General features: G+C 42.7%; 1 protein-coding gene across 35 annotated transcripts in view; it reads right to left on the bottom strand.

The window, feature by feature from the left end:
* dlg2 (discs, large homolog 2 (Drosophila)) overlaps window positions 1–12,486 on the bottom strand; it is a 255,544-nt gene that overhangs the window by 4,534 nt on the left and 238,524 nt on the right. For 29 of the 35 annotated variants that reach the window (XM_028982801.1, XM_028982806.1, XM_028982833.1 and 26 more), the window contains 6 exons: window positions 11,628–11,742; window positions 6,159–6,335; window positions 5,607–5,682; window positions 3,432–3,531; window positions 863–913; window positions 685–786 (listed from right to left, as the gene is read on the bottom strand). In XM_028982801.1, coding sequence (XP_028838634.1) covers window positions 685–786; window positions 863–913; window positions 3,432–3,531; window positions 5,607–5,682; window positions 6,159–6,335; window positions 11,628–11,742 — 621 coding nt within the window. Of the gene's footprint in view, window positions 1–684; window positions 787–862; window positions 914–3,012; window positions 3,059–3,431; window positions 3,532–5,606; window positions 5,683–6,158; window positions 6,336–11,627; window positions 11,743–12,486 lie in introns of those variants that run through there. The other 6 variants (XM_028982807.1, XM_028982811.1, XM_028982803.1 and 3 more) reach the window with 2 other exon arrangements.

Below are 12,486 nucleotides of genomic sequence, written 5' to 3'. Positions count from 1 at the left end.
CACAGGGTACATTCTGATGTCTACAGTAACATTTTATCCCATCTCTCCACTGACTACGACCCAGATGTACTAAGTCTTTGAACCAGTGTAAAGCCTTTTCTGGCATTACTAGCAGTTTTTTGTAGCTAATTTATAGGCGTTTAATCAAATATCCCATTAAACTACCTGCCAGACTAAAAAAATATTGTAAATGCAAAGCAACCTTTTTTGGGATTTTAAGGATAAATTCATAAAATTGTGCCAAAAATGCCACCCCAGTGACTAAGATTTCATTGTATTTGAAGCAGGATGGCATCTTTTCTTTCAATAACTAAATCTACAAATCGCCTCAGTGTCTTGAGTTGGGGTCCTCTGGAACCAGAACTGATTAATTGGTAACCTGCAAGTCCTTTTGGACAAGGGCGTCTGCCAAATGTCATAAATGTACATGTTCCTGCCTGTGTGCCTCTGTCCAATGCACAGTGTGAGAACCAGTGCATTAGAAGATTACCTGGACCCTTGGCCCACTAGTGCTAATTTCTGTTAGTTTAGCACCTTTGCTTATTTTGCCCTTCTTAGTAAATCTGGGCCACGTGGTGTATTAGGTGGATTAAATAATAGAATAGAGTAGCTAGAATGTAATCGGTTGGGGAAACGGTTTAAAAAACGTTAAGGTACGGGTAACACAAGTGGCGTAATGCTTACGTGGAACACAGGAACCAAATTTATCTGGGAACTCAGATATCAGGTCATCGTTGATCCGGTCCTTCATCGGTCCGAGGATGATCACTGGTCTGGCGTAGTTGACTGAAACAAAGGTTTAATTTCATGAGCTGGAGATGCAGAATGCAAAGAAGGAAATGCTAATAAAAGAAATGCTTACTCTCTTGCCGAATGACAGGTTCGTATGACAGAATCAGATCCTCTTGACTCCCTGGATATAAGAAATACAGATGAGCTTAATGAGCTGCTAAATGTTCAGCGTGGTGGTGGTGATGGTGACACTCGTTACTCCTAGTAGTGACAGGTTACATAATGTGCATCATTGAGGGCAATGAAGGGGGAATTCAGCACCGGACCATTCAAGGTCAAGAAATCCCTGTCTCTGCTGTGAGTGACAGCAATGCATTAGGTTTAACGATTAGAAATGTGAGCAGAAAAGGCTGAAACCTGATAGCAGAGCTGCAATATAAGCAGAAAAGGCACTTCGGTGCAGCACAGCTGTTGTCCAGGTCCAGGCTGTTTTCAAATGGAGGACCTGTGTCATCTGTTTGCAAAGTTTTGCCGGTTTTAGATGAATGCAGTTTAGTCAGCCAGAAATAAACACAATTCTAGAATTAACATTTGGTGAGTGACACCAGAGAGATTCTCTCAAACACTTTGCAAACACGGTCACATCTTTAAAACACCGAACGCCATGGGTGTGCTCTAGACTGCTCGATGCAGGGCGTAATCGAAGGGGTTTCCAGGCTGTGCTCTGGGGGCATAGAGGGGCACATCTGACGGATGGGTGCTGAGCTCGGAATAAATCACAGCAGCCATGACGCTCCAGCAGATCCACCTTATATATGAAACAGGGACACTCCCACAATGCACTGCAGCAGGTCAGTGTGCTGAGTTTCACATAGAGGTTTCATCAGATTGCAGTTCACAGGGCAGTCAGAACTCTGAACAAGCTACTCAAATATCTGATAGAATATAATGATCCAAATACTGCTACTATTTTTATTTCATAAATATGAATGCGTACCGACACTCATCATTACTGGTGCCAGCGGTGAAGCACAAAATCTGCCAAACTAAACAAACAAATATAAATGAGCTCATTTTTGAACTTCGATTAAATCTGCAGTTGGACTTACTAACAGTGGCTAACAAATGCTAAATCAATTCCAAGTCATTCCGAGCTCCAACATCATTCTGAGTCAAATGGAAGGAAGTGGAAGAATTTTTTTATTAAAGCATGATATGATTTAGAATATTTATTTTGCCAATGTCCACTCCTTCCACTCCTTCTTCCTCTTCAGCAAAAATGAGTGCTTCAGCTTTTCTGTCAGTGAAATCTCTGAAGATCTAAGTGTGATATCTCTTACATAAGTTTCTCTTTGCCAACAGGATTAGGTATCGTTGAAGTTTTACGGGGTTATGGTAATTTCTGAGCCAATATGACCTTTTGAACCAAATCCTGTGGCCGTATGTGCACACACCGAAATCTTCAGACTGGTATCGTGAAAACATGAACTGGTGTATCAGGATCTGGACTACTCAGCTTGGCTCTGGTATATATGTTGTGTTGGGACTGGCACAGCCCAGTGCTGGGGTGAGGGTTTTTGTGCTGCCCGGTGCCCGCTGTCAGAACCCATTAACCACGCTGCTCGCCATCGTTCAGAATGATAGACAGCATGAGCAATCTCCCAAGATCCTTTCATTTTTACCAGGACACAGCGTACAAAACTGAACACAGTTCAGAGACAATTCACTCAGCGAAAACGTCCCGCCGCGCTGGGCACTAAAGCTGCTCTTATGAAACCCTTGAGTGAAGGCCGGAACGGAAAACATGGTGGGCAACAGAACCAGATCATGCTGACCCAGAACAATGGACACACAGGACATTCTGCACACACAATACAACAGCTGACACTCAAAGACAAGTAGTGAACCACAAGTAGGAGGACATCAGAGACAAACATTTCAGTGAATAAAGTTCACTGGATACGTATTCATCCAACACCCCAAAAAGGTCTGCGACACATGAGTGTTTTTATTGGAACATGCAACACATTCCCAGTGTACAGAAATAGAAGGGGGAGGGTAAGAAATGGCTGAACTGCAGACATTGAGGAGTCAGGTGTTAACCTATCCCAGCATGCACTGCACACCCAGTTTCAAAAGGATGGCCGATTGTTAACAAATGCACCCCCCGAAAAAAAAAAAAAAAAAGGGGGAGGGAAAGCCGAAACTGAAAAGGCTACAATGCGTTGGGATGGGGAAGTGTTTGTGTTACAGACGGGGCCATTCCTGCTCAAGACTTACTCAGAGTCTTTGTCCCATAACCGTCGTCACCTATTCCGTGGATGTCCTACACAGCCGTCCCCAGAGAGAGAGAAAGAGAGAGAGAGAAAGAGGGGTGGGGACACGGCCGCAGAAGAGGAAGGAAGAGGTCAGTGGAGTCAGAGGGAAGGTGGCCTGATGGTGCAGTCAGAGAGCCCTGCACACGCCGCACTGAGTAACGCCGCCACCCATGTGACATTTTCGGCCAGATTTTTGATGAAGATGAAACTGCTAGTTTTGGGACAGTTGCTCAGTGCTTCATGCCCACAGCTTCTTGACTGGATCTCCAGAAGCCCACAGAGAGAAGAGCTGCCTACACCTGCCTACACCTGACCCTGCTGGAAGAGAGCGTGTACCTCACCATGAGTGCTGGTGTGAGCATGCGTGTGGTGTGTACTTACGCTCAGAGTCACTGCCATCCTGCTCACCCAGCTCCTTGTTCTTGTAGAATGGGAACTTTCGTGAAAAGATGAAGCTCTTTTTACGCTTGTCATTGAATGACTGTGAAGGAGAAAAAGCATGGAGCAAACAGGGACGTCTAATCGTCGTCACACTCATGCAGACAAAACAAGTCGCAAAAAAGGCAGGGGTGGACAACAGTGATGCAAAAAGAAAAAAGGAAAAGGAAGGGCCTGGGCCTTTTATTTCTCTTTCTCAGTAAATGTGCTTCATTTTATATTATAAATCAAGCAAGGAAGTCGGCAGTCACTGTTGACCACACCTCAGCAGTGTCTGGAACATTCTCAGACAAAAAGGTACTAATAATGACATGGACATGAAAAACCTGCTTTTGTGCCATGCAGCAAACAGGGACACCATATGATGGACATATGACGGTGGGAGACACATGCAGGATACAGGAGGAGGGTGAGTTCTGGTGTGATGGGCAGTAAAGGAAAGGGGGTGGGGTTGTAGTGTTATGTAGTGTTTCATCTGAGCAGAAGGAGCTGTTCCTACAGATTCAATTTAGTTAAGGATGCCATGTCTGATGATACCTGACAGACAGACCCGTTTAATGTTACAGCACTCTGGAGAGGACATGATGTGGAAATAGAACTAGAAAAAGCATTGAATTTTCAACCAAAATATTCTATTTTTTTCAGGCCTAATTTATCATCCCATATTTAAGCTCCCATGCTTCCTCACTTTCTTGTCACTCATCCTGTGTGCATAACCCTGTAGTACATCTCAGCTGATCCCTTTTCAGTTCGGTTCATATATAAACCTGTCACTCAAGATTTAATATCCTACAATGGCAAAGCACGACACACAACCATTTGTTATTTTGAAGACAAGAGACAGTAAAGAATGCACCAATAGCAACTTGGAAGGTTTAAAAATGTGCTTTAAATTGTTGAAATAGGGCCATTTGACACCCGCAGATTAGTTTTGTAAAATCTTTTTTTCTCCCAATCATAAATTTCGTCCTCTCTCGTGTCTATTTTTGGCCTTCATGTAAGTGAATCACTACGCAGGAAGTAGCGTCGCAGTGCAATTTTTTCAGCAGGAAGCAGGTCTTTTGTAGCGTGATGGTGTCCACCTCTGAAATGCAACATGCAGCTCTGCTGTGTTTCCGATGAGAAATAGGACTCTGTCATCCCGTTAGATCTAACGTCTGTGGTCTAGTGTCATGTATGCTGCTTAATAACGGAACATGATATATGAGTGGTGGAAAATGAATGCTGAAATAAAAACTTTGTTTCCTGTATTATTTGTGCTGATGTCCTTGAATTGTGCTGAATGCAGAAGAACACAACAAGCTTTCAGTGGTGTACTAATCAGAACCACACTAAACCTTGTTTACACACACACACACACACACACACACACACACACACACACACTCACACAAGCATAACCAGACTCTTCTTTAATCACTCTTCAAATGCCAGTAAGATGCGAGGATGTCAACAGCAGGAATATGTAAATCTATGCATTTTCTTTTTTTTCTGGACACAGTCAACATTTGAGGACTAGATGCAGATGTTGCTATGGATACTAAGTGCTAACACGGTAATGATGGACTTTCATGAACCCTTGAGAAAGCCCCTCTCTCCAAAGAAAGATGATTTTGAATGTGCAAAAAGTAAAAACAACGTTGTGCTGGTGCCAGTGTGATGGGGACGGCAGAGTTCTCTAAAGAACATGTGTGTTGGGGGGCGGGGTTCTCTATAAGGCCTGGTATACAGTGCTCTGAGAAGTGTGTGAACGGCGTGTCCATGACTGACGTACCGCTGGAATTCACCGCGAGAGGAAAAAACACAAGGTGGCAGATGGGGACACGGCGTCTAAATGAAATGATAATTACTGGCATGTGAGGAGCACCCCTAACCTGCTAATCAGCTCTTGGGGACCTCCAAGAGAAATATGCTGCTCAATAGCACATGTCAATATATGACATGTCAATAGGACATGTCAATAGGACATGTCAATATATTTCTTTCATATTTCACAGCGTGACATTTAGACGCATGTGGTATTTAAAAGCTAGGAAGATTTCATTACATTTCATGAAAGAATCTATTTCACTGTGACTTTATCCAACTGCCCCACGCCGGTGACATCTTTGAACTTACCCCTTTAGAGTCAATAGAGCCGGGCTTGGCATTAAACTTGACCGTCTTCAGACGGGCCCTCTCCTTCCTCTCCACCCTGCGGGGGCAGAATGAGGTGGAATCAAATGCTGCGACTCTGTCCTGACACAGAATTTCATTTATAATCCCCCTTTACGATGAGGGGGGATGTGCAGAAATAGCACTGTTACTGCAAGGATGTCAAGTTTCCCCATGTCAGATGCCATGATTATCTAGCACATAATGAATATTTCTGCATGTCGGAAATAATGGAAAAAAAAGTACAGAACATATTTTTTGCATTCCAACGCAATAGTTTGCTTCAAATTACTATATGGTGACTACTCCCATTATAGCTATTGGTTCATTTTACAAGCAATGAGGAAAGAAAGGTTTCCAAGTTAATCATAAGCATTTAACGCAGACAGTAATAATACTCATGCAGCTCTACAGGAATTCCTGAACCAGGGCCAAAATAGCTAAGCCAAAAGATGAAGAACAGTCACGTCTCAGATGGAACGCATTAATCAGACATTAGAAACATTAATCACCCACCTCCTCTTGCTGGGGATGACCCCCATTTCCTCGCTGTCTCCATCTGGTGTCACACGCCTGGCCTGCCACCATTCATCATCTGAGGCGTTGATGACGTGGAGGATGTCCCCGTACCGGAAGCTGAGGCCCTGGCTGGGCAGGCCGCTATCCTTGGCTTTTTCATAGTCAAACAGAGCCCTGCCGATACACACACACACACACACACACACACACACACACACACACAATCAGCCCACTACCCACATGCACCCGTATCCTCAGCAATCTGTCACCATGTCAGCCATGTAAGGACATTCCATACAGGCAAGGCAGAATGTTGGCAGATATCTGAAGCAGTTTTTCAGATCAGTCTGACTGTAATTATACACTCCATACGCTTCTCAGCGACAAAGACACTGTTGTGCAGAAAGAAGGGAAGTGGGGATCCAATTCACAGCAACGTTGTTGAAAGTAGACTACCCTCCTAGCTTAACTGTAGATTCTCCCGCTACATACAACAAGTACATTCAATAAGGCAATTATAGATTTCTATAGATAATCAAATAATATATGAAGTCAGTTAAAAGAGCTGAAGTTCTATTTTTCTAAGGTGTCATGATACAATCAGTATTAACACCTAGATACACCCGGCCTCTTATGGTGATGAAAACAAATTCAATGGCACAGAACAAAGGTTTCAAGTTCTGACTACGAGAACTTGCTAATTAGGACAATTCTCTTCCGAAGTTGCTAATGCAATACAATCAGCTGAAGAAAAGCACACGGTTTTAGGCAGAGCGTGCGGCGCTGATAAACAGCACAATGCTGATGGAGCTCTGATTCGCCGTAACAACTGCAGTCGAGTCTCCATGGTAACACAGCGCCTGCTGGCATCAACACGCCAAAGAAAGGGGCAGAATAAGGGAAGAATACATACCACGGTCACACATTCCGCCTATTAAAACATGTTTCGACTCCCTGCTCGGACGCGTGGCCAGTTATGTCTTGGTTACAGAATGTACATTTTTGGGAAACAGGTTGGTTACCGGACCAACGCCTGGACAGTAGACTCAGCCCCGCTATTATTTGGGTGTGTGTAAAGTTAATGTGTATCTCTACTTTAAAATGATAATAGGACGTGAAAGGCATGGGAAGTTTTAATGGAGTTTTTAAATGAATTATGGCTCTGTAACAGGCCTCATCTCTGTTACAAGTATAAACACTAAGATTATTTTGATTGATTTTTGTAGTTAAGTGTGCAGTGTTCCTATTTAATAATCTGTTGGTTAGTTTGTGATTTGAACCGGCCGGCTAAGAGCACACTAACGCGGTTTATGGATATGAAGTGACTGTGGGGAGTTTTAAATGTTTCTCCGGTGCTGGGGAACGGCGTAGCTAAGGGTAACCAAAGTGGCTTTCAGGCAGAGGTAACGAAGTAATATGATTAATTCATGTGATGCTATATATCTGAAATGGTTTTAAAAAGCATATTAATTTTTGAATGTGCAATATGATATTGATGACCTGTTTAATTTTTTGGTGTGAATTTATATTCTGTCTGATAAATGGTTTGGTCCAGGTCTATAAAGACTGGTCCAAGCTCTCAGTCGAGAGAAGAGTTGGCGAATGATTGGACTTAAGGATTATTATTTATATATTTTACAACAGTATTTATTGAAGTTTTGTTTAAGTATTATTTAATATACAGAGTCTGCTTCTGGTCTGCATCCACTCCTGTCATCTTCCCTGCCACCATCACCACTCAGTTGTCCTGCACAGGGGGATCTACAGGCCTCCCTTACAGGCTCAATCAAATGGCTCAATTACTCTTGATCTATAAAAATATATAGTGACTGTTTTACAGTGTTCTGACAACTGATCTGTGATGACGCTTGGCCATTGTGCTGAAAAAGTCAGTTGTCATTGAATCTATTTCTACAGGTGAGACAAAGGTTTCATAGATATTACTTGAGGGTTGAATGATGATATCATTTACATCAATGGCGGAAAGTCCTAAACTTTTTAACTTCTGAAAAGTAGTAATGTTTGCTACCTGTACAAATGAGAGATAATTCATGAATAACGTCGAGTTGCTCACTCTTGTTCTACGTCATTACTGTTGCCTGCAGACACCCATTAGTTTACAGTTCTTCAGGTCCTCATCAAACAAACTGCCTTCTGCTACAGCCAAATATTTCAGGTCTGCACCGAAGTTCCTCTGCACCGAAGTTCCAACGTTGTCCTGCATAGTTGAGTCGCTGTGCCTTGATTCCGTGTGAGGGGTATGGAGGTACATCTTGTAAAGTCTGTGAAAGACTGATGCAATATAACTTGTTGCTGTGTGGAAGTTTTCAGGTTCATTCACAGCTGATTCTGTTTTAAATGTCTCTGTCATTTACGTAGATGATCATTAGTACCTGTTTAGTATAACTGATTGATCATACTGCAAAAGCCCTGCCTTTATACAAGTGTACCTAAAAATGTTGGTTTGAAGGCAAAGGCAATACAGAGTTTCCTTTAGTTTTCTCACTTTGCATTTTGTAAACGATTATTATTACAATTAATTACAAAATGATTATTAAAACAATTATTATTTAGACTTTTGAAATTATTCTTAGTTTACTGCATTCTTCACATGATTTTTTTTAAAGAAAATCAAACATTCGTCAGAGCGTTCTTCCCAACTCTGTTTCATAAGTTCCCATAAACGTGGTTTGAGTCTGGAGACTGTGCTGGCCGCTATTTGTTTTCAAGCTTTCCATCTTGTTCTTTTCACACAAGGTAGTGCAGCTACCTTATGGTAGCTTGGACTTATGCTTTGGATCCTTATCTTGCTGTTGCATGGTGCTGCAGAATGCTGTTTTACTCTTAACACATCACCAACCCTGGATCCTTCGTAGCGGCCCCAGACTGTTTATTTCCAACAGTGGTGACGGTGAAGAACAATCCTAAACTCTTTATTAATATTCTGCCCCTGCACAGAGGTTCAATGAACAGCTGCTGTCCCGTACCTCGCACCTCCATTAACACACTAATGACTGCCATGACAACACATCCGTTCTGAAAAGGGGGCCTATGACGCACACCCTGGGTCCAGTGGCTTTGTTTTGCCGGACTGACAATGAATCCCCCTCTAAATGATTCTCCTTTGAATTTACATTTAGAATCAATAAAATGTTATAAAAAAAAGCGAACTGCAATTAACACAAAAAACAAATCCATTAAATGTTAAAATAAGGTCCAATTGTATAAATAAAAGAATATGTAGGTAGTGAAAAACAGCATTATTCTACTGAGGACAACCACATGCCACCATTATTTAGTCATAAAGGATTGATCGCTAAATCAATATCAGAATTTGCTGTAATTAATATACTGAACAGCGTCTGAATGGCACTGGCTGTATAATTACTGGTCTGTTAAAAAAAAATGAATTTAACAAATGAATACATTTTACTTTTCATTACGCTGACTGGCATTTCAGCAAGAACACGCCGCCCTCAGCACCAGCGCAGAATTTGCTTCTTCAGGTGTGATCGTGGGACATTTGGGAATCATGTCCAAGTCTTCTTTGAATATAGCTTATTACTGATGTTCTGGATAAGTGTCTATGTCAGCGCTCTGTTCATGTGACAAAATAACAGGATGTGTCAGCTGATCTGTCCAGGTAGGGGCAGAGCTGCTGCCTCAGGAACATTGCTGCTGTGCTGCTGTGTCAGACGCTTTCATAAATTCATCGGTTTTCATGGCTGAAAGTGCAGTAGCTCAAAATAGTGACAATTGTCAGCTCAACTCGAATCAGCTCCACGGACATTCGCGGGTTAAGGGGTTAATGTAGCATTAACTCTGCAGCCTCTCTGTCTTTAGTCATCTGGGTGTCGGCAGAAGAGGCGCGTCATTCGACCAGCGAGCCGTCGCCGAGGCTGTTACCGAGCAGGGACGACTACAGTAATGAAGAGCAGCTCTACAGAAGACGAAATAAAAAAAACTTCCACGACTAATTAACAGGCCCTGGAATGGCATTAATAAGAAGGCAAGAGAAGATCGTTCCCCTGTGGCATTGGCTCTTATTCTCTTCTATTTCCAGTTTCCTTGGCAGCAGAGTGAATCTTTGGTGCTGGGAATCAGCATACTGTGGAGCACAAACTGACGTCCGGACTTTGCTTAGTCATCACCGTCTGCTGACAGTAACACCTCCATTACTGCTCCCCACCGACAGGGCTGGAACTGTTTCGGGAAGAGCTGCAATGCTGCGGTAGACGGAGGAACCTCCCTCCCTCCCCACAGCTTCACCTGCACACGGACTTCACCGAGCCATCCGCATCCCAACAGAAGGCGCTGGGATGGAGAGGGCCATTAATGACGCCCTGGGGACAGACAGGCAGGGCAGGGAATCGCTCCCAGATGCCTGGATGCTGACGGCGGCAGATTCAGCCACTCAGGAGGCAGAATCAATTCATGTCCGGAATTGCTGCACAATCCTCGGTGCAATGGTTGGGCATCGTTCCCTGTGGTAAATTCCAGTTTTCCTTGCGGCAGAGCTGATTCAATTTGCCTCTACTCGCCTCAATATTCCCTTCCGATGAACCTGCGGTCATCGTACATCAGTCCCGAACCAGCGCAGCTAGCAGTTCCTCAGAATGCTGGTGTAGCTATCGCGGCTGGCCGCCTGATGTATGCGGTGGCATCGCCCTCAGCGCTGCGAGACTCAGCAAATGAGCCCCCGCGGGAACGGCTTATTACATGGATCAGCTCCTGCAGTCCAGGACACTTTCCCGCTACGGTGTCACGCCGAGCCAGTGCGGAGTCTCCACGCTCTCCACTCGTCTCCTTTTCATTTGTGTGGCTAATCATGCAGTGTTTGCCTGCTGCATTAAGGTGGCTAGGTTGTGTATTTAGTGCTCTCACCAAAAACCAGCCCCATGAGACAAACATTTCCTAGTTTAAAATGTATAGGGTGTTGATGGTTCCTAGTTCAATAAACCCACCAAAGGTCAAATTAAATGTCATCAATTTGTAGCCTGATTCTGCCAAAATCTACCCAATCTGGCAACACTGGCAGCATGTGTTTAAACTAAAGATGCATTCAATAATTGCATTATTTACATAGCTTCTTCTAAACATTAACATTATTAACAGTGCTAATTAATGTCAATAAAAAAAACATGGCACATGCTGTATGAAGCATCACTATAGTTGTATTATTAAACATAATGAAATGTAAAGAACAAGTAGTAGCATTTCAATGCATCCTGTGATCTTCAATTAAACACATTAATGTGTTAATAATGCATTTATATCCTTTTTCCTCAGAGGGAACCTCTGGAAGGTGTGAGTTAAAGGGCTGCAGGAAGAACCTGGTCTATCAGCTCCCTCGGTGGACTGAGGAACAACAAGCCAAGCTCCCCTGGCAGAAGCTGACATTTAAAATGGTGCGATAGGTGCGTACGGCTGGGGCACTATGTGATGCAAAGTGGCTGATCACGTTACCTGACATAGAGGGAGCGCTTCTGATTGGTGCGCAGGGATCCCGATCCGGAGCTCATGCTGTGGTTCATCATCTGCTCTCGCAAGTCATGGATTTTGGCCTCGAAGCGAGCGTACTCTGCAAAGGGCAAAAAAAAGGATTTGGGTTAGAAAAGTGCCCCAGAAAACAGATCCATGAGCGTAACACAGATGGCTGGGATCAATAGGATCATGCAGCCAATACAGGTGGGCGGGGTAGCGAGTGTCCATCCCACAGGCATACTATACATATAGTATTAAACATTAATATTGCACATAGTGGCCAACAATCAACACTGGGACATAACTGCAATACAAATATTATATTTATAATTTGGTCTTAGGTAAAAAAAAAATATATATATACAATAAATGTTACAAAACCGATTATAAACACTTATAAAATAATACAATTATAACATTTAAATTTCGGCTCATGTGATCATCTAATAAAAAGCTCATCATTTTGAAGGAATAATGGACATGGAACAGCTGTCATAGAAACAGAAACAGTCTCTTCATGTTTTTCAGAGCTTTATACAGTAAAAATTTAATGTAAATGTAAAAATTCAACATCTCAAAAAGCAAAAGCAAATCTTTCAGCTTTTAATTTTTCCTAATTACTCCCCCCTTTTTAATCAAAGGTCTCATAATTACTAGCATCAGTACAATATCCAGTAAGTATACTGAAAACAGTTTGTTTGTTAGTACAAGAACTCACATTCAGGGAATAACTCATTTAAAGTGAACAACCTCACATCTAATTAAATATCTTAATGATTGGAAGACATTTGTAAATACAACATAAAACTGAAAATGATCAGCAATCTGAATCCACAAAAGA

The sequence above is a fragment of the Denticeps clupeoides genome, chromosome 6 (assembly GCF_900700375.1).
Source record: "Denticeps clupeoides chromosome 6, fDenClu1.1, whole genome shotgun sequence".
Classification (NCBI taxonomy): Eukaryota; Metazoa; Chordata; class Actinopteri; order Clupeiformes; family Denticipitidae; genus Denticeps; species Denticeps clupeoides.
This window is presented reverse-complemented; position numbering and strand designations above follow the sequence as displayed.